The sequence below is a fragment of the Macaca fascicularis genome, chromosome 4 (assembly GCF_037993035.2).
Source record: "Macaca fascicularis isolate 582-1 chromosome 4, T2T-MFA8v1.1".
Lineage (NCBI taxonomy): Eukaryota > Metazoa > Chordata > Mammalia > Primates > Cercopithecidae > Macaca > Macaca fascicularis.
The window spans coordinates 53,772,010-53,795,042 of NC_088378.1; the positions used below are offsets into that span (position 1 = coordinate 53,772,010).

At 35.4% G+C, this 23,033-nt stretch overlaps 1 protein-coding gene across 10 annotated transcripts in view; it reads right to left on the bottom strand.

The window, feature by feature from the left end:
• Positions 1-23,033, bottom strand: part of SHPRH (SNF2 histone linker PHD RING helicase) — a 90,919-nt gene that overhangs the window by 35,149 nt on the left and 32,737 nt on the right. For 8 of the 10 annotated variants that reach the window (XR_012433513.1, XM_074037199.1, XM_005552067.4 and 5 more), the window contains 10 exons: positions 20,142-20,305; positions 19,773-20,029; positions 17,957-18,078; positions 11,773-11,861; positions 10,784-10,876; positions 8,243-8,350; positions 4,206-4,348; positions 3,257-3,430; positions 2,881-2,943; positions 1,067-1,292 (listed from right to left, as the gene is read on the bottom strand). Coding sequence is in view for 8 of the 10 variants with exons in the window: in XM_074037199.1 (XP_073893300.1) it covers positions 1,067-1,292; positions 2,881-2,943; positions 3,257-3,430; positions 4,206-4,348; positions 8,243-8,350; positions 10,784-10,876; positions 11,773-11,861; positions 17,957-18,078; positions 19,773-20,029; positions 20,142-20,305 (1,439 nt within the window). In the remaining 2 variants the exon portion in view is untranslated. Of the gene's footprint in view, positions 1-1,066; positions 1,293-2,880; positions 2,944-3,256; positions 3,431-4,205; positions 4,349-5,767; positions 5,844-8,242; positions 8,351-10,783; positions 10,877-11,772; positions 11,862-17,949; positions 18,079-19,772; positions 20,030-20,141; positions 20,306-23,033 lie in introns of those variants that run through there. The other 2 variants (XR_012433515.1, XM_074037203.1) reach the window with 2 other exon arrangements.

Here is a 23,033-nt window from a genome sequence, read left to right on the forward strand (position 1 = left end):
CTGCACAATAAGCTCTCTTCTGGATAAAGGGCATGTGGCCAAACTGAGTCGAAAGGAGGAATACAAGGGAAACCGCACATCGTACATAACACTTCTTCCAAAGCTTACTGTAATTAACTGTGTTAATCTGCTTTGTATTCACAAGAGTAATGTGTGAGAAAAAAATTATTATAAACCAATGATTTCGATGCTATAAAAGTATTCCCCAATTTATGACATATGAACTGATAGCACAAATAACTACCTTTCTGCACAAAAATTTTTATCCTACTTTAAAAAAGCAAGACTTTAAAAAAAAGAAATTGAATAAAAATATGTCATTATAAATAAAACACTTCTTTCCTTCCTTTACCTATCTCATCTGCAAAGCAGTACAATGGATAACTAATCCAAATAAAACAATAATTGAAAATTAATGAATATGAAATATCAAGTACAGAGTTTTAATATGATGGAATCATTAAAGTACAAATATGAAAGGACATATTGGTCTTTATTCATTGGAATGGTTTCCAGACTTATAGGATGAGAAGTATTTACTATGTTCCCCAGTCTTTAAGGTAGTTGGTTATCAAGTACAGAGTTTTAGTATGATGGAATCATTAAAGTACAAATATGAAAGGACATATTGGTCTTTATTCATTGGAATGGTTTCCAGACTTATAGGATGAGAAGTATTTACTATGTTCCCCAGTCTTTAAGGTAGTTGGTACTTGCTTCTTATTCACAGAACGAAAACAAAGCTCTAATTTCATACAATAGCAGTGGAAGATCAAGCTAATAATAGAATGAAAACACTTTCATGGCTAAACAAAAAGTTTCATATAAGTTCCAGTTTAATAATGATTTTCTTATAGTAGTTTAATAACTAGAATGTCTTTATTTGAGTATTATGGTATTTGCTATCCTTTATTACAACAATCACATTTTAGGCAAAGAGAAATTATGCCACCCCAATCCGAAAAGAAGATTTTAAAAAACTAGAGAGAGAGAAAAAGTAGCAGCCAAAATTGATGTAAAAAAGAAGGAATTTTTAATTTTGGAAGGAAGTTTTAAAATACTATACCTTATATTCCTTCTTCCATGCTTCAAAGAGATCCATTGAAGTGCTTCCTTCATCAACGAATTCAACATCAAACCTATGTGATTTTGCAAATGATAGTATTGCTTTCATAGATCGCTCTGTCTCACTTATTGCCCAGAGACCCCGGGTGGTGGTAGGTGCTCGATCATCCACGAGTCCTTCTTCATCTTCTATCATCTCCTCAAATATTGCAGTCTGGCCTTTGACTCTGAAAACATAACAGAACAAAACAACGGTAACTGCTATCAGTGAGTGAAAAGCACTGTAAATGAGTGATATTGCAAAGCAAATACAGAAGCAGGGTCAGTAACTTCAACAACAACTTTATTTTTTTATTTTTTATTTTATTTTTTATTTATTTTTATTATTATTATACTTTAAGTTCTAGGGTACATGCATAACGTGCAGGTTTGTTACATATGTCTACTTGTGCCATGTTGCTGTGCTGCACCCATCAACTTGTCAGCACCCATCAACTCGTCATTTACATCAGGTATAACTCCTAATGCAATCCCTCCCCCCTCCCCCCTCCCCATGATAGGCCCCGGTGTGTGATGTTCCCCTTCCCGAGTCCAAGTGATCTCATTGTTCAGTTCCCACCTATGAGTGAGAACATGCGGTGTTTGGTTTTGTGTTCTTGTGATAGTTTGCTAAGAATGATGGTTTCCAGCTGCATCCATGTCCCTACAAAGGACACAAACTCATCCTTTTTGATGGCTGCATAGTATTCCATGGTGTATATGTGCCACATTTTCTTAATCCAGTCTGTCACTGATGGACATCTGGGTTGATTCCAAGTCTTTGCTATTGTGAATAGTGCCGCAATAAACATACGTGTGCATGTGTCTTTATAGCAGCATGATTTATAATCCTTTGGGTATATACCCAGTAATGGGATGGCTGGGTCATATGGTACATCTAGTTCTAGATCCTTGAGGAATCGCCATACTGTTTTCCATAAAATGTAAGTTCTAAAAGAACATGTTTGGAAGTCTTTTGAAAAAACAAAGCAACCCTGGAAAAGCTGAAAACATCATAAATTTGGCCAGTTTTTTTTTTTTTTTAATTCTATCATGTAGACTGTAGTAAACAAAAAGACTACTGATTCATTTGCCATAACACAACACAAAAATCTTGTTTTCTTCCTTCACATGCAGAAGTGAATGCTTGGCAAGGAAACATGTGGGGAAAATTTCTATTCTAGAGAAGTTATATCTGTTGGAGATGAATGAACAGAATTTGGATAGAAACATGAAGAAATGTATTATTTACTTCAGTAATAACAGAAACAGATATGACCTAAAACAGAATAGTAACATAACTGGATGAAAGTGGACACATTTATTATTCTAACAAGCTTCCCTCTGAGAATCCAGGTGTTTGTGACAATGTTTACTTACGGTTTTATTAAAGTAATAACATATTTGATTGTGTCATTCTTTATTCTTGAAGAAGTTATGCCAGACACTATAAGTTCTACCTCGAATAGCAGTAAAATGCTAGTAAAATCTGTATAATTCAAATCCATTGGCCTCTAGAGTCTGGGATTTTACCACTCCCCAAAACTGCACCTCAATTAATTATATATTACTACACTAAGAACATTTAGGGGGTAACTTCTGGATAGGTAAAATTGGGCATATTAAACAATCAAAATGCCAAAGGTGTACTCATCAATTTAATTAAAGAAACAATATAATAAAGGTTACTGTGGGGGAAAATATAGTCATATCAAATACTGAGTCTTGAAAAATGTTTCATTTTCTTGACAGGTAATAATCAAATAGAGAACTTACGTGTTGGAAAACAGCTTTGATTCATACTCTGTGAACAATTCATCAGCTTTACAAAAGACACAGCTGAAAAAGAAGATTAACAGAGAAACATTCACAAAAATAACCAGCAATCTGATAATTTTAAGGAGAAGCTTAATATTTTAATTTCATTTCTCTTTCTACTAGATACGACATTTTAGAAAAAAGAAATCACATGGTTTTTCATACCTTGTCCTTGAGACTTAATTTTTTTTAAATTAGATTGATACATCTCTTTCTACTTCCGTCTCAATTAAAACGAAAAAACCTTTACTATATGAGTCAATTGTTTCTTCTCTAAGAAATCTAACTTAAAGAAATAGTACCATTTCATTGTATGATTTCTTCCATTACCTACCAGTTGAGAGGAAGTCTGGCTGGTCGGAGGTGGCAGACTGTTGCAGACTCAATAACATTACGAGATGGAGGTCCCTCCAGGTTTTTTACAGCCTCTCTTACTAGCTTCTGGCATTTATTTAGCTCTTCCATTTGTGTTGTAAGTAAGAACTGAAGACCTCTGCAATCACGGAACCTGATTCCCACACCAGCACCACACACAACACAAAGAAAAGAATAATAGGTCAATTTCCTCAAATTCAGAAAACAGTTGCCAAACAAAGTGTTAAAGAAACTGTTTGCTGTTTGTTTGTTTTTTTTTTAAACCAGCAACATTTGACTGAGTTTTCCTTCAGTGTATTCAAAGTATAATATTGGGCTGTCTACTGTAAAAGACACCAAAAAAATTTGATAGTCCTGTGATCAGGAACTGAAAAAGAGCAGGAAAAATGTATGTCTCTGTCTCAGATATCTTTGAAAGTGTACGACTGCCCCATTCTTCCGTTTTAAGCCTGACTACAGATAGCCCTCCTGACATCCTTGCTCTATATGAGGTGCCTGCAGGATGAAACATAAAAGCAGAAAATTGGGAAGAAAGAAGAAAAATGGCTAAGAGTTATATTCCTTGGTTGAATATAAATATATGTATATACATTTAATTAAATCTGTAATTATGCACTATATACGAGGCACTTTGCCAAGCACTTTTCCTGTATAATTTCTACTAATGTGCTCACATTATGAAGTGTAAAATATTCAAGTAATTAAAGTAACAAAGGTATGTGGCAGTTGTGAGTTAAACCCAATTATAGTACCCATAAAAAAGGCTGCAAAAAAGAAGTATGAATGTGTGTATAAGTTTATGAATGGAGAAAAAAAGTCAGTAATAATGAAAAATTAGAAACTAAAAAATACAAGGATTTCTTTGCTTTTAAAGTTATGATAGACACTTTTTCTTCCTGTTTTCTTACTTCTCTGACATAGAAAGCTTGCCAGTTTGTTGCTTGTAGTTGCTGGTTATTTCATTTCGCACTCGCTGAACAAGCTCCTCATCAATAGTAAATTCTATTGCTCTGTGGATCACATTTAGCCACCAAGGAGAATTAGAATGAATCTGTAAAAAAGGTAGCAGTTAATCAATTATTATTTTTTTTTAGTAGTCACAAAGCTTCCGTCACTGGGCAGGGTGGTGTCAAAATTCAAAGTAAGTAATAAATGCTATTCTCAAAAGGACTATCACAGAGGGGAGATGAGTATACATATTCCATGTACAATGCTCGCTTCCTCTTTTGAAAATGTAATTAAAGAGAAACCCCTATTTCCTAGCTACTCTGGATAAATGAGAATTTATTGTATGCATTTATATAACAAGGCTGTAACTAAAAAAATTATTAACACCAAATGAAAATTCAATAATCTATATATGTGAAAAGTCACAGGTCTCTTTATCAGCATAAGAAAGCCTTCATTCTAATCTTTAACCAATTGAACTAGATTCTACTTAATGAATAATCCACAATAACAAAATTATATCCCAGAATACTAATAAATAATTAGAAAGACAAAAATTTGCAACACCTGATTTAAACATTGAAAATAAAAGTGTATTTGTGTAACCTCTTTAGATTTTGCTACTGATTTCATAAAAGTGAAATTTTAGAAATGACAAATGGTATAAATTCTGCAGGAAAAATAACTGTGGTTCTAATGTTTTAACATTTTAAAACATCTCAGAAACAAGATAAAAAGGAGGGTATAGAAGTCTTTACTTTCTTCAAAAGACAACTGTTATACACTCAAGGTCAGAGAAAACCCATGAGTTCAAAAGAAAGAGAACTCGGCGCCACTTCCGCTCCTCGCGGCGGAGCCGGTCCCCTAGGGCTCGGGGTCGCACGGAGCTGACCCCTAACGAAATGGGGCCGTGCCAGGGGCGGTGGTGGCTGCTGCTCTGGCTGCCGCCCCTGGCCACACTGCCCGTGCGGGGGGAGGCGGCGGCGGCGGCGTTGTCAGTTCGTAGGTGTAAAGCTTTGAAGGAAAAAGATTTAATTAGAACGTCTGAGTCAGACTGTTACTGCTACAATCAAAATTCCCAAGTGGAGTGGAAATACATATGGTCGACTATGCAGGTGAAAATTACCAGTTCAGGCCTGTTCAGAATTGTATACATCACAGAAAGACATAATTGCCAATATCCAGAAACCATTTTATCTTTTATCAAATGTGTGATTCATAACTTTTGGATACCAAAAGAATGTAATGAAATAACCATAATCATCAATCCATATGGAGAGACTGTGTGCTTTTCTGTGGAGTCTGTCAGGAAGATATTTAACTATATGATACATGTGAATCGAAACATCATGGATTTCAAACTCTTCCTTGTGTTTGTGGCAGGAGTTTTTCTTTCCTTTTATGCAGAGACCCTGAGTCAAAGCCCTACTTTCTATTACTCTTCGGGAACTGTGCTAGGTGTTCTAATGACATCAGTCTTTGTCTTGCTGTTGGTGAAACGATTCATTCCGAAGTATAGCACCTTTTGGGCTCTAATGGTTGGTTGTTGGTTTGCTTCAGTTTATGTTGTGTGCCAGTTGATGGAAGATCTGAAGTGGCTGTGGTATGAAAACAGGATATATGTATTAGATGACAGGAGCAGAAGTCTTCTGATGTGGACACTATGACTCCTCTCCCTGGTTCTGGTCTATGCTGGTGTGGCCGTGCCTCAGTTTGCCTATGCAGCCATAATCCTCCTCATGTCCTCCTGGAGTCTGCACTATCCACTGAGAGCATTCAGTTATATGAGGTGGAAAATAAAGCAGTGGTTTACATCGAAAGAGCTGGTGGTGAAGTATCTTACAGAAGACGAGTATAGGGAGCAAGCTGATGCTGAAACGAACAGCGCTCTGGAGGAGCTGCGCTGGGCCTGCTGAAAACCCGACTTCCCCTCGTGGCTGGTGGTCTCCAGACTTCACACTCCTAGAAAATTTGCAGACTTTGTTCTTGGAGGAAGCCACTTGTCACCTGAAGAAATCAGTCTGCATGAAGAGCAGTATGGCCTTGGGGGTGCCTTCTTGGAAGAGCAGCTCTTTAACCCAAGTACTGCCTGACATGCGACCTTCAAGTTGACTTCATTCTGGACAAGGAAGTGGGCAAAGGGTAGGGATTCTATTAAAGTTAGGCAGAACTGTTCTAGTGAACAGTGGCAAAAACATTTGCTGTGGAGAAAAACAAGTCATTCTGGAAAGGAAAACTAACCCATTTTGAAGATAACTTAACATTCTTGGTGAGTTCTGCTATTTACTGTACTGTAGGTGGATACCAAGATTCTGTGACAGCCACTACCACCTTCCTTGAATGAAGGCTTTCATTAGGAACAGGGGAATGGCGTTGTTCTTCAAGGGACTAATAAGCGTGAACAGGTGCTTTGTCAAAACCAGGGCCCTAAATCCGCTCTTAATCCCCTGAACCTGTGTCAGAAGACTCTGCAACACTCTTTCTATATTTTCATCAGTATAAGTCCTAAAAGAGACCTGAGACATGCTGGACCAGTGTTTTCCAAAGTACAGCTCACAGGATACTACCGAGTGTTGGTCAGTAAAGGTACTCTCAGGTCAGCTAAGATTGATATAAAGTTAAACTAATGTACCTCTCAGAGTCATTCATAATGCTCATGTGCACTGTGAATCTCCCAAAGAGGAGAAAGTGTGTGCTGCAGTTTCTTGCTTAATTTGACCACAGAACTCTTTTTCATGAGATTAATATTCCTTGGAACACATGTTTGGAAAGTGCCAATGGCGGTGGAATTGAGCTCTGGAGAGGTTAAACAACTTGTGCAAGACCACACTGAGATGCAGCACTGGTAGAAATCCAGCCCTGGTGTATCCTTTGATTCAGGTAGATAAGATCTTCAGGTACAAGCTTAGAAGCCATCTTCCAAAGCCATGGGCCTCACAATGTTGGTGGCTTTACTTTTTATTTTTCAATAATGGCCAACTTGCTATTTAACTGTGATAAAGGGAAATGTTTCTTAAGACATTTTAAAGTTTTTTATACATAAGATTTTTATATACATACATAAGGATTAGATACTATGATTACTTTTTTCTTTTTTTGTATTTTCAAATTGAAGGCATTTAACTTCTTGTGACATTTTGAATTGACTGATCCATTTAAAAAATTGTTTAACTATATGTGTTTATAACAGTTTCTTACAAAACAATTTTTTTCTTGAGTCATGATATTCAACTCCAGAGTGCAATGAAGGGCTGTGAGCTTTGACCCTGAGGAAAGAAGGCCAAAACATAGATCTGAGAAAAGATTTGAACATGGCAAGACAATCTCAGGGTTAAGATGTTGCTTAGTTGATTCTGAGAATCAAGATCCGGCTTTTTTTCCTGTGATGGGATCATAAAAATCTTTTTATCAGGACAAGGGTTATGGGGGAAGGATAGACAGAATTTTGGCACTGCTGCTTTCCTGAGCCAAATTTAGTAGTTTTTCTAAATCATGAAAAAAGAGCATGACTATCCATCTGGAACTTTCTAGATTGATTTTCAAATGATAGTTCCTCTTTGAAGTATTTACAGGTCTGTTTTTGCCAGACATCTTTTCATACTAGGAACTTTGTTTTTTTGTAATATCCACTAAAGTTAATCTGTCTTTATATAGACTTGGATTTTTAAAGAACCAAAGGATGTATTTCCCATTCAGATTTATGGTAACTATTTTATGAGTAAATAGAAGTTTGAACATTAAAAAAAAAAAAAAAAAAAAAAAAAAGAGAACTCAAATAGTTGACTTATTTATGCAACTCAAATAGCTGACTTATTGATCATTCAACCAATAATCATTGCTAACAGTTAAATAAATTTGTATTGTGGGTCAGGCAATGTACTAGGTGCTAGGAATTCCAAGATGTATAAAAAATTCAAGTTTCTCCCCACAAAAAAAACAAAACCCAAAATGATATCTGGAGACAAATACAAGTAAGAAACACTGCATTTTGGCATACCTTTCTTTGAAGCTCATGGATAGTCTGCTGCACAGGATATAAAGCTTGCTGGGCTTCAGCAACTTCTGTATTACACTTGCTCATATAGTGCTCTCGCAGCTGTTTGGCCTGTGTTGAAACACAGAATATAAACTTTCACTCCCAATCCAGAATATAATTCAGTATGATGTTTCAAGAAGAATGGCTCATTTTATATATTTAAAGTTACTTAACTGCATTTAAACATATAAGTACAACTACACTGTAGAGAACATACAAGTCACACTAAAAATTCCTTATATATGGAAGTTAACAAAATGTACCTGTCCAAGTAACAAAATTTAAGAAACACCAAAGACTTGTCTGCCAAATTTTCATTTAAATTATTTTTTTAGTTAGAATAAGCAAAGAGGGGAGAAAAAGAACAGTAATATTTCAAATGATAGGCAAAGCAAAGACGCCTTTCTAAAATTTGGCTAATTGAGTTATTAAAATTTCTTAGAGTTACTGCAGTTTAAAAACAATCCTTGAGAATATACAGTAATATAGGTGTTAGGGACTAAATTTTGTTTCCCCAAAATTCATATGCTGAAGTCCTAAGAAAGCAGATTTTAAATGTTCTCACTACACACACACACACACACACACACACACACATAAAAATAGGTAATTGATACGTTAATTAGTTTGATTTAGCCATTCTTTTTTTTTTTTAATTACACATTAAGTTCTAGGGTACATGTGCACAACGTGCAGGTTTGTTACATATGTATACATGTGCCATGTATACTGCACCCATTAACTTGTCATTTACATTAGGTATATCTCCTAATGCTATCCCTCCCCCCACCCCACAATAGGCCCCACTGTGTGATGTTCCCCTTCCTGCATCCAAGTGATCTCATTGTTCAATTCCCACCTATGAGTGAGAACATGTGGTGATTGGTTTTCTGTTCTTGCGACAGTTTGCTGAGAATGATGGTTTCCAGCTGTATCCATGTCCCTACAAAGGACACGAACTCATCTTTTTTTATGGCTGCATAGTATTCCATGGTGTGTATGTGCCACATTTTCTTAATCCAGTCTGTCACTGATGGACATTTGGGTTGATTCCAAGTCTTTGCTATTGTGAATAGTGCCACAATAAACATATGTGTGCATGTGTCTTTATAGCAGCATGATTTATAATCCTTTGGGTATATACCCAGTAACGGGATGGCTGGGTCAAGTGGTATTTCTACACTGTTTTCCACAATGGTTGAACTAGTTTCCAGTACCACCAACAGTGTAAAAGTGTTCCTATTTCTCCACATCCTCTCCAGCACCTGTTGTTTCCTGACTTTTTAATGAATGCCATTCTAACTGGTGTGAGATGGTATCTCATTGTGGTTTTGATTCGCATTTCTCTGATGGCTAGTGATGATGAGCATTTTTTTCATGTGTCTGTTGGCTGTATAAATGTCTTCTTTTGAGAAGTGTCTGTTCATATCCTTTGCCCACTTTTTGATGAGGCTGTTTTTTTTCTTGTAAATTTGTTTGAGTTCTTTATAGGTTCTAGATATTAGCCCTTTGTCAGATGAGTAGATTGCAAAAATTTTCTCCCATTCTATAGGTTGCCTGTTCACTCTGATGGTAGTTTCTTTTGCTGTGCAGAAGCTCTTTAGTTTAATTAGATCCCATTTGTCAATTTTGGCTTTTGTTGCTGTTGCTTTTGGTGTTTTAGACATGAAGTCCATGCCCATGCCTATGTCCTGAATGGTATTACCTAGGTTTTCTTCTAGATTTAGCCATTCTAGTGTCTACATATATCAAAATATCACTCTCTACTCATAAATATATAAAATTTTTGTTAATTAAAATAGTTTACCAGAACCCCTCCATCCCCAAAACAACCAGTGCAAAAAGGCTATGCATATCTCATTTTTTATCTTGTTGACACAAATAAAGGCTCCATTTATAGGCTCAATACATTTCAAACATACCTCTTTTGATTTAGCTCTTTAATGTTTAACAACAGCAAAAATCCCTGGAAGAATCTGCATCATAAGCTATTAACAATTTATAGTAAAATAATTTATAATATCACTCTTCGATGTCATTCTTTTCAAAAACAGGCAACACTTTTTGTAGAGGAAACTTCTTTGAGAGAACTACCACCAAAAATTTGACTTTATTTACCCCCTTAAAAAATACAGAGAAAGGTGGAGAGAGTGCAAAAGTTTGTATATTTACTAAGCTACATCTTTTGTAGATTTGCCATGAGATCAAAGTTTCCTTTTTAAAACTCATTTATTTACATCCCGTTCTGTTGGCTACCAACAGCCATACCTACAACAAACATTTATCACATAACTGCAGGTAGATCAGCAGAGAAGCCAAATAATACGTACTGCGCCATTCTCTGCTACCCAAAATCACGACAAAATTTGAAACATCAAAGTAACAGGAAAACGTGATTACATTTATTCATACGTTGTATGTCCTAGGATATATCAACTATATGGAGCATAAAGTTTGAAGAAAATATACTTTCATAGACATAATGAAAAAAATAATAATTACCTCTTCCTCAAGTCGGCCATCACGCAAGGTAGGCGGTATCCCTGGGTGCTTGGCTATCAACAATTCCATTAAGTTATGGGTAGCATGAAGTCTCTACAAACACATCAAAGGCAATAATTATGACAGTCAATGAAGAAGACTCTGAAGAGAACCTAATATTAATATGGCACACAGAACACTAACACCACATTAAGATCATATCACTGAATACTTTTCCTATAAAACAATCTGGGTACTACTACTTTGTTTTCTTTACTCAAGAGCAGGGTGTTAAGGTCTAGGACCTGCCTTTTGTAACCTTTATCCATGCAGAATATAAGATTTATATTTACTTTTTCCTCTCCCTCCACTTTTTCATACGTTCCTCTAAATATCCACTCTGGTACTTGTGAACATGTTAGTCAGTCCCAAGGTCAATATTCTGAATGGTAATGACTTCTTACCTGGGACTCAAACCTAAACTTGCCAAAATTAATAAACTCATGCTCACTTCCTATTTAGCTACAGAGCCTTGTTTATATGAGTCAATGACAGATCCAAGAAGTCAATGACAGATCCCAGGGAAGTGTTATAATTAATATATCCAAATCTCCCTAATGACCTCTAAAAATTATCATTAGATAGGTTTTATTGCTTAGTTCCTTTTCTTTTTAATGAAAACCATGTGAATATGTTGATATTCATATGCAAAAGTGATAAAACTGACCTACTCTTGGAAGTACAAGTACTCTGAGCTATTTTTAAATGTAGCTTATATAGACTTACCTTGTCAGGCTTGTGCCCAAAACGTCCCTGAATGGAATAGTAGTTGATTCTCAAATAGTGTACACACAAATCACCTAAAATGCTTATTGAGAAGACTGAATCCCAAGTTTCATCCAGTGATTATGACTGTTTGTTACCATTTATCCTCTTAAACGTTCAGAAAAATTATTTTGTTAAAAAAAAAAACAGAATACATATGATGAAACTGTTTAGTCTTTACTTACTTGAAGTGAATCAGTTTTGAGTTTTCCTTTGTGTTCCTCCGAGGAGCGCAACACTTCTCTGTACAATTCTGCTGCCAAGGCATACTCACCTAAAGAATTAAAATGTATTTAAAGTATGAGAGTCACATATTTAGCTCCCAATGTCATCTAGTTGTCCATTATTTAAGAATACTGTAAAAATAAAATGTAATGATTATACCTATTTTTTTAATAAAGAAATCTGACTTGGTATTAATATGATTGCCCAAGTTTTAAAAAAGGCTGAGTACAGTTCCTTTTTTAATTCCATGGAATATAATGTTCTTATATTACATTTGTAATGTTTTAAAATTATACTGAAATATGTTTATAATCAAACCTGTCTGTAATGTTTTGAGATTATGCTACTGGATAAACTTTTAATTTAGACAAAAACATTTCCTTTTGCTGAAGTTAAAGGGTGTCAATCACTAGTCATTATGATGTTTGAAATTAAGGAAAAACTTAAGGTAATTATAGATTATTTATAAAAAAATTTAAGACACTCCGACCAACCTACATATAATGATCAGAAAAATATACTATTCTTGGTAGCTATTATTGTTCTTGGTATTAGGCCAAATAATTTGCAATTAAAAACTTCATGTCAGAAACTTAGGGATCTCACCTCTACTTCTGGTCACACAAATCAGTTAGTCTGAGATGTATGCTGTTTTCTACTATTCATAATTAGTATCTCATTCAAATAAAGCAATTCAAAAAGTATCGATTAAAGCACAGGCTGGCAAAGTATGGCCCATGGGTCATTTCTACCCTCTGCCTATCTGTTGGGCCCATCAGCTTAGAATGAATTTTACATTTTTAAATAGTTGAAAAAAATTCAAAAAAAAATTTCGTGACATGTGAAAATTAAATTTCAAGGTTCATAAATAGTTTTATTAGAACCCAGCTCTACTCATTTGTTTTTGTACTGCCTGTGGCTGCTGTTGTACTACAACAGTCAAGCTGATAGTTGCGCAGAGATCTTATGGCTTGCAATGCCTATGTATTATCTACTTCTTTATATAGAAAGTTTGATGATACCTCAATAAAATAAGGGATGAACATTTTTAATGGCTTGAATAATAGAATCTATCTTAATTGCTGCTTGGAAAATTCAAAACAGGTAAATTATAAATACTATCAAAGCAAAAATCTAACAGTGGCAAAACCATGCAATCAAATACCAAAAAAAGGTACATAGATGTTCTAGCTCTTATTTGCTGAGCAAGTTTTTTTCCTAAGTATCACACATACTTCTTTTTAAAAAAAAACTTCAAGCTGGTTTGATGAATATCATGTAATTAGGACCATGTTCATAGTTACAATGATATATATATATGCAAACCTTTGTAAATTTTGAGGTCGTTTCTTTTTTTAGCTCATATGTAAGTTTATACACATATCTTAATTTTGGTAAAACATACATAAAATTTACCATCTCAGCCCTTTTTAAAGTGTGTAGTTCAGTGGCATTATGCATATTCAGTGTTGTGCAAAATACCTAATTTAAAAGAAATTTTTGGAACAATAGCTCTTATACTATTGCTTTACATCTAGTTCTATTAGTTAGCTAATACAAAGTTTTCTAAAACACACATTATCAAAGAACTGTAGTCAGCCAATTTCTATTCCCTTTAAATAAGCGAGATTATTTTCACAATAATAAAGTTACATTATAACTCAGGCATTAACATTCAGTTATCTTCACAGTGAGTTTTTTTAGTTAAGAGTCTTGATAAAAGCTTTTCAAATGACATTATGAATTCTATCAGTATTTATACTATCATTTATAGAGAATAATTCATTTAACAATTTTCTCTTCATAATTACCATACCTTTTAAAGAAGGTATAGTGATTAGACTATAGTGTGAAGCAGCTGAATTTGACCTATTCACTATAATACCTGGTTTTTCATGTTTATTTTTAAAAAGACATGCTTTCTGAGGAAGACACAAAAATACCCATATTCAATGTTATAAAGGTTTAAGTCAAATTTGGAAATACCCATTCTTAGCCACTTGATGGCGCTAACATTTCTGAGTAAACTGTAGTGGATTTGATATTGTCAAGTTAATTTTCTCCAAAAATCATCTGCAGAAAACACAATGTTCAAAATTGGAATAATAAAATGTGTTTAATACCAGTCAAGGAGAATCTCAGAATATGAACTAATGTATCACACGTATTTATTTACATATAAGCAAGTATTTTTAAGAGTTTGAAATTAATTTTAGATTTCTTTGAGAAGTCAGACCTTCACTGTCTGATCTTCACATTAGAAGAATCTAATTTATGTAAGTTATATATGTAATGTTACTTTAAAAAATGAATATTGTTTAACACATCACTATGAAGTTAATAAAAACTAAAAGCAGCAAATCTATTACAATTAAGTAGAAAATTACAATTAGGCTGGGCGCGGTGGCTCAAGCCTGTAATCCTAGCACTTTGGGAGGCCGAGATGGGCGGATCATGAGGTCAGGAGATCGAGACCATCCTGGCTAACACGGTGAAACCCCATCTCTACTAAAAAAAATACAAAAAACTAGCTGGGCGAGGTGGCGGGTGCCTGTAGTCCCAGCTACTTGGTAGGCTGAGGCAGGAGAATGGCGTAAACCGGGGAGGCGGAGCTTGCAGTGAGCTGAGATCCGGCCACAGAACTCCAGCCTGGACGACAGAGCGAGACTCCGTCTCAAAAAAAAAAAAAAAAAAAAAAAAAAAAAAGTAAATTACAATTAAATTCAGAAGGAATATATCCTTTATTAATGGACTTTCTGGTGGGGGATTTCTCTTAATAATAAACAATACACTGCTAGCTAAATTGAGGACTTTCTAGGGAATACCCTAGAGGGGAGATTTGCCCACAAAGTTACATGTACTATATGTGAACAATTTAACAGGAATATATAATAATATGCCTTTTTCTATTAAATATTGATAACAGAATTTACATTGTGAGTAGGTTGAAAGTGGTAAGAATCCGAGGTAACCTTCATATTACCATAATCAATAACATCATTCTTCATCTCTATGTTTTTATAAAGTTTTCAATGTGCTTCGACATTTTGTATTAAGAACAATAGTTGAGGTAAGTAAAGCACCTGTATATTTTATTGACAAAGACACTGAAGTTCGGAAATTTTGACCAATATACACCATTTCACAGGGTTCCAACTGCAGCATATAAGAAGGCCCATCCTATTCAGTTCTTGTCTAGAGCTATTTCTACTAAGCTTCTGAGAATCCTTGTAACTCTATCCAAGTATCTAGCACAATTAAGAGATACAGAGATACTTGCCATTTCTGGTTCTATTATGCTAAAGAGCTAACAACTACAGACGGGCTTCTCAAAGAGGCTTAATATTTCCTTATATTCTACAAAAAGCAAACATTTCTTTGGGCAACTGATTTCTTTGTACTTCATTTGCTCTTGTTTTAAATTTCTTAAGGTAGCAGTTGAAGTCTCCGATATGAAACTTTTTTCTTTTCTAGTACGTTTAATGCTATGAATTGCTTTTTAATAACTGATTTGCTATACCCCACAAATTTTGGTATTTCATTTTTATTCACTTCAAAGTATCTCCTACTTTTCCTTTTATGTTTTTAACCCAAAGGTTTAGAAGTGTGTTTTAATTTCAAAGTATTTGGGGACTTTCCAATTATCCTTCTGTTATTGGCGTCTACCACTCTGGCCACAGAATACACTCTGTAGGCATGAATCCTCTGAAATTTACTGCCTTGTTTTACAGACCAGAATATGCCATATCTGCATACACATTTAACATGTACTTGAAAACAATGTATATTCCTCTTTGGTTGGGTAGTCAATAAACACTGATTAGGTCAACTGGTTCACAGCAGTGTCTGAGCTATGTATGCCCTCACTTATTTTTTAATTATTCTATACATAACTGAGAGAGGGATGTAGAAATCTCCGACATTACACACTTGTTTATTTCTCATTATAATTCTATCAGTTTTTAGTATTTATTTTGAAACTCTTGTTTTAGATACATTTAGAATTTTTTTCTCTAGTGATAAAGTAACACCCTTTATCCTTGGTAATATTCTTTGCTCTGAAATCTACTTTAGAAGCTCCAGTGGTACAATCAGTTAGCAGGCAGTATTAATAAGAAATCTATTTTACTTGACAGAAATATAGTGGCTTTATCTTTCTTTTGATTAGTGTTAACGTATCTTTTTTCATCCTCTTACATTTGCATCTTTAAATATAAAGTGGGTTTCTTATAGAGAACACATTGATGGTTATTGTTTGTTTTTAATCCAGTCTGACAATCCAGGCCTCTTAATTGGGCTATTCAGACCATTACAGTTTACGTGATCACTGATAAGCTTGTGTTTAAATCTACCATCTTGCTGTTTGTTTTCTAATCATCTCATTTGGTTTTTGAATCCTTTTTTACTTTTTGCTTTTTTTTTTGATTGAATATTTATTATTATTATTTATTTTTTTGAGATGGAGTCCCGCTCTGTAGCCCAGGCTGGGGTGCACTGGTGTAATCTCGGCTCACTGCAACCTCCACCTCCAGGGTTCAAGCGATTCTCCTGTCTCAGCCTCCCAAGTAACTGGGACTACAGGCTCATGCCACCATGCCCAGCTAATTTTTGTACTTTTAGTAGAGACGGGGTTTCACCATGTTGGCCAGGATAGTCTCTATCTCCTAAGCTCATGATCTGCCCGCCTTGGCTTCCCAAAGTGCTGGGATTATAGGCACGAATCACCGCGCCCGGCTGATTTTTTATTTTTTTACTTTTATCTATTCTTTTGGATTATTACCTCTAACTCCTTGTTGTATTTTGAAGTGGTGGCTGTGGGATGCACATTCTTTGCCTTGTCACAGTCCACCTTCATATAATACCTCTTTATATACAGGATAATAATCTTACAATATTATACATCCATGTCTCCCCACAAAGACTTTGTATTATTGCTTTTGTGCATTGTACATTTACATGATATAAAACCCACAATATATTTCTTCCTTTTTTTTTTTTTTTCTTTTTTCCTTTGGGGACTCTACACATTTATATCAGGCCATGTGAAGTAGTCCACAACCTCACTGATCCTTTTTTCAAAATTTTCAGTATTCTTCATTTGCTTTTCATGTTGGAGAGTTTCTATCGCTATTCTATACTTTGACTTTATTGATTTTTTTCTTAGGCGGTGTCTAATTTATTTATTAAGTCAATTTTCTATATTAGACATTGAAATTTTGATTTCCAGAAGTTTGAATGTTTTCAGTGTTTCTACTTAACACGTTTCATCTTAACTCTTGAACCTACGGAATACAGTTTTAATGTTTCTCATATTTATATGGAATGGAAAGGTGTATCCACATGGAGCTTATTAAAAGTGCCAGTTACATAACTTTGCTTCCAGCCAAGATAGAGTAACAGAGAATGGATTTACTCTCTTTCCTGTAAAAACTATAGTAACAGGCAAAATACGTGAAATGACAGTTTGTAAGATATTAGACCTAACGCAAAAAAAGTGATCCATGACAGATGGAGAAGTCACTAATATTCATCCATGTAGATATGTACATATAAGATGCTCTTTCTAACCTGCTTTAATTTTGTGCATAATATATAATACTATAACTTTACACACATACATTTTGTGTCTGTGTGGGAGGGTGTGTGTGTATTTGTCACCCTCTGTAAGAATTTAAGGTCTGCAAGATCAGAGAGTTACTTTATTTACCATATCATCGTTACCTAGATGAGGTATGGCACACAAATATTTGCTGAAAAAATGATCCTACAAACAATACTATTTTTAAATCAATGAACAATATCCCTTTAATGTGTCAAAATTTAACCATTTTTCTATTTCTAATTATTTTGACTAGTTGTTTACTATTATACTATTAAAGACTAAGATTAACAACTTAAATACAAATCTGTGTATCCTTATTTCCTCAAAAAAGAACTAAAAATGGAAATGTTTGGTTAAATCATATGTAAACTTCAAAGCTTTTTGAGATGTTCTATGAAACTGCTCTCTATTAAGTTGAATCTATTTAAACTATATTCAGTAGTGTGTGAGAGTATCTTTTTGGGAGGGATTTTGATTCTATAATTAACTTTACTCAGGAAGTGTTTGGAAGAATCAGAGATAACAAAGCAATCACCTTCTACCTTTAATAATATGAATGCCTGCTAAGCCATTGAGAGCACAAACTAGCTGTCGATGTGCTTCTTCACATTCAGTTCCACATTTCTTCTGCAGAGATGTCAGCAGCTCTTCCATTGTCATGGTGCTAAAAGAAAAGGTAGACTGTTGAAAACCAGAAAGAAAATCCCAAGTGTTACTCCAGTGGGAGTGTTATATCACAAATGATCAAGAGTATGAGACTCTTGCAGTTTTTGTGATATCTCTAGCATTTCTTTTTTGCTTCCATTTTTACCATTATTTTTTCCCATGTAAGTACCTTTATTTGATCACATCATTCTTTAAATTTTTCCCATTTCAGTAAAGGTAGAATGAAACTAGAAAAATCTTCCTCAAGAACAAAGTACAACATGATATATTTAAACATTACAAATATTAAAATGTAAGACTGACTCTGAATCCCAGCACTGCAACTTAATTAGAAAACCTCTGAGCCTGAATATTTTTTTAATTAGTAAAAAATGAAGATCCTCAAAGGTTAAATGCCATTCCACCGAAAGGTTGTCTAACCTTAACCATTCACATATAAATTGTTTTTGGACTCTAACTGTACATAGTAATGTGTACACATACCTTTTGAAATTTACCATGTTCACTTCATAGTTTAGAAATCTGTAATTTTCATCATTTCCCTTATTTGTCTATAACCTGCTTAAAAGCAAAGACAAAATTGAATCCTCTTTCTATCTCTTATAGCCAAAGGCCAGTTCCTGAGTTGCAGTCTGATTCACAAAAACTTTCTGGGACAACAGAGTATTATGAACACAAATTTCTTAATGTTCTCAGAATGAATAATCAGAGAGATAGAAAACATTTAATGGTAATCTAATTCCTTGATGTGGGAACTATGAAATAAAGAGCAAAAGCCTTTCATATCTGGAGTACAGCCAAAACCCTAAATAACAAAATAATAATTTTTTAAAAACCTCAACAATAATCCTAATTTTAAAAGAAATGTTCAAGGCCAGGTGTGGTGGTTCACGCCTGTCATCCCAAAAGTTTGGGAGGGTGAGACAGGAGGACTGCTTGAGGCCAGGTATTCAGGATCAGCTCAGGCAACATAGCAAGGCCCTGTCTCTACAAAAACATAAAACAGGCCGGGCGTGGTGGCTCATGCCTGTAATCTCAGCACTTTGAGAGGCTGAGCGGGGTGGATTACCTGGAGGTCAGGAGTTCAAGACCAGCCTGACCAACATGATGAAACCCCACGTCTACTAAAATTACAAAATTAGCTGGGCGTGGTGGCACATGTCTGTAATCCCTGCTACTTGCAAGGGTGGGGCAGGAGAATCGCTGGAACCCAGGACGCGGAGATTGCAGTGAGCTGAGATTGTGCCACTGCACTCTAGCCTGGGCAACAAGAGTGAAACTCCATCTCAAAAAATAAAATAAAATAAAATAAAATAATTAGCTGGCTGTAGTAGTGTGTACTTGTAGTCTTAGCTACTTAGAGGCTGGGGCAGGAGGATCACTTGAGCCCAGGAATTTGAGGCTGCCACTGTGAGCTATGATCACATCACTGCACTCCAGCCTGGGAAAGAGAGTGAGACACTGTCTCAAAAAAAAAAAAACCAAACCCACTGCAAAAGAGAAAAGCTGAAAACCATGAAAATAATTTTGATATAATTCTCTGTTGCAAATGAGGTTCCACACCAAAGAAAACCCTCCACACCATTAAAAATAACTGACAACTCAGTTACACGTCTCTGAATGCAACTATGGGCCAGAAATATTGTCTATTATGATATATCAACTGCAATATAAAAAAGTTGATAATAAAACCTTTTTTGGAGTGGCAAGAACTCCCCACGAACAGCCTGTGGGTGACAGCAGGCCTGTCTGAGCCTCAGCAATGGATACAGGATAGAGGTGACAGTCCTTCTGTCCAGGCTGCTGAGCTTCAGAGCCCAGTCAGAAATCTTCCTGAGTTTTACCACCGCATCCTGGCAGCACACCTCATGCTGACGGTGATAGAAATGCCTTTCCACTGGAGAAAAGTGGAGCCAGTGTATTTCTTCAGTTTGTGGTGGTATTTGGATCTGTAAAAGGAGCAGAAAAAAAAAAAAGATGTCACCTAAAAATTTAACTTTCTATCCCAGTTGTTTCTTTTCTCTTATAGTACCTGTATCAATAAAAACTTATTGTACTGACTTGGTCAATTACATCTTTCTTTGCAGACCTCCACAGTATCTTGGCAATAAAGCTGTAGAGATGCTGAGGATTCTTCTTGCAGTAAGGCCGATAGAGAAGTCGAACCCACCAGTGTTTGACACAGTAAGGTTCAATACCAAGAAAGACCACTAACCCAAAAAGATCTGAAAAGAAAAAAATAAAGTACATTGAGAATAACTCTATTACTTCATTACTAGTTTGCAGAAGCGTTTCTACAGACATTATATGCACATAGAACTTTCCATGAATTAAAATACAGGCTGTATAGGCTCTTAAATCTGAAATTCAATTCCAATTCCATTTATATTTATTGAGCATCTATTCTGCCCTAGGTTTTGTGCTAGGTGCTAAAATAATGTTAGGTTTATAGAATAATTCATTAAACAAAGCTTATACTTAATTCAAAAATCTGAAATTTCTATCAGAAGTTAAACCAAAAAACCACTCAACTGAATGTACTTGGTAAGACATACGTAAGAAATACCATGCTCTGAAACCAATAGACGCAAGATTTGCTGGATTGGAAAAAAGAATTTCTAATCACACAGATGACATGAAGAATATTCTCTGATGCAATATTCCTCATATCCTTTATCTAATAATTCTCCTAGAAAAGAAGGCTAAGAGAGTAATAAAAATATAGATAAGATTTATCTATATTATAGATAAGACAGTGATATTCATAGCAACAATATGTAGAAAAATGACTCAAATAAATAAATTATGGTAATCCCATAAAATAGAACTATTTTTCTTTTCTGATTCAGCATGCCTTGTATGTGTTAGCTTTAGAGCATGGGACTTCTTGTATATCTCTTTACTGGGCACACTCAATTTTATATTCTATTCCCCTCCACCCGCCCACTTAGCATACCCTAAACAGTTTTCCATATATTTATCTGTAAGGAGTTAAGAAAAACTGCTTTGGATATGATGTTAAGTGGGGAAAAAAAAAGGAATATAAAATTGTGCAGGCAGAATAAGCTCAAATATATAAACATCTACATAGAAAAGATTCGATGTGGTTTTGTCTTCAAATGAAGACTATGAGTGTAATTTTTTTAATTTTTTTTTTTTTTTTTTTTTGAGACAAAGTCTTGCTGTTGCCCAGGCTGGACTGCAGTGGCACCATCTTAGCTCACTGCAGCCTCAACCTCCTGGGCTCAGTGATCCTACCTCAGCCTCCCGAGTAGCTGAGATCATAGGTGTGTGCCACCATGCCTGGCTACTTTTTTTTATTTTCTGTAGAGACAGGGTTTCCCTATGCTGCCCAGACTGATCTCGAACTCCTGGGCTCAAGTTATCCTCCCACCTCAGCCTCCCAAAGTGCTGGAATTACAGGTGTGAGCCACCATGTACAGTTTGTAATTTTATTTATACTTTTATGTACAGTTCAAACTTTTCCACAATGGGCATATATTCTCTTCAGAAGCCATAAAATAATAATACAAATATCCTTCCCACACCTACAACACTTATTCTGATGATGATCAACAAATCTTTAGATTGAATTAAGTTACCTTGATGGTTGCTGGGAGTTAGCAACATCTGAAAGAACCAATGCATCACTGCTATACAAAGGTTCACAGATTTATATTTTCAGCTCAAATCAATTCAATTGCTATATGCTACCTCTTCTTTGAGGTCCCAAAGCCATCTCAAACTCAACTTGCCGAAATCTCAAATTCATAATCTTTTTGCACACGTGCTTCTTTTTTTTTTCTTTTTGAGAAAGAGTCTTGCTCTGTCGCCCAGGCTGGAGCGCAATGGTGCAATCTCGACTCCACTGCAACTTCCACCTCCCAGGTTCAAGGGATTCTCCTGCCTCAGTCTCCCGACTAGCTGGGATTATAGGCGCCCACCACCACGTCCAGCTAATTTTTATACTTTTATTAGAGATGAGGCTTCCCCATGTTGGCCAGGCTGGTCTCGACCTCCTGATCTCAGATGATCCACCCGTCTCAGCCTCCCAAAGTGCTGGGATTACAAGTGTGAACCACCGCGCCTGGCCCATGTTTCTTTTCTGGTAGTATTCACTGGGGAAACCAGTCACCATTCACGGATTTATGCAAGTCAGAAATCTTGGTATCTCCTGATCTGTCCCTGAGGCTTGTTAATTTTGCCTTATCCACTTTTTTCTGTACCTTTAGGACAAACCTAGTCCAAATTAAGTGTCAGCACCACTTGCCTATATTACTTCTTATAGGCAATCAATTGATATCCTAACACCCACTCTTACCCTCTTCTAAACCACACTGCGACTTGAGTGATCTTTTGAAATACAAATGTAACCACAAAATGACCCCCAACCACTGTGTTTAAATTGTTTCAATAGCTCCTACTACTTTTAAGAAAAAAAAACAAAATTCTTTAACATGGGGAATAACATCCTCCATGGATGGTCCCATCTCTACTCACCTAGTCTCTCCATCCACCATCATCTCCCTAGCTCTTTATGCTCTAGCCACACTATTTCTGCCACATGATCTATTTACATTAATATTTTCTGTTTCCGCTACAACAGAGGATTTTTCTTTCCTCTTTACCTGGCCCATGTTAATGTTTCAGATCACAGCTCAGTTGTCAGTTCCTTCTGCATCCCAATTGTATGATGTTACAGAATAAGATTTTTTTTTAATGACACCTGTTATAGTTAGAATTTTCCATTTTTTTCATTTGTGAAAGTTATCTCAATTGCAATTTTGATATTTATCTAAGTATGTAAGAAATATTTTAAGAAATATATGTTCTCCTCTAAGCTGTAAGCTCAATAGATCAGGGATTGTATGTACTTTTGCTTATCATCTGTTATGGTTTGAATATATCCCCCAAAAGTTCATGTGTTAGAAGCTTAAACTTCAATGAACAATG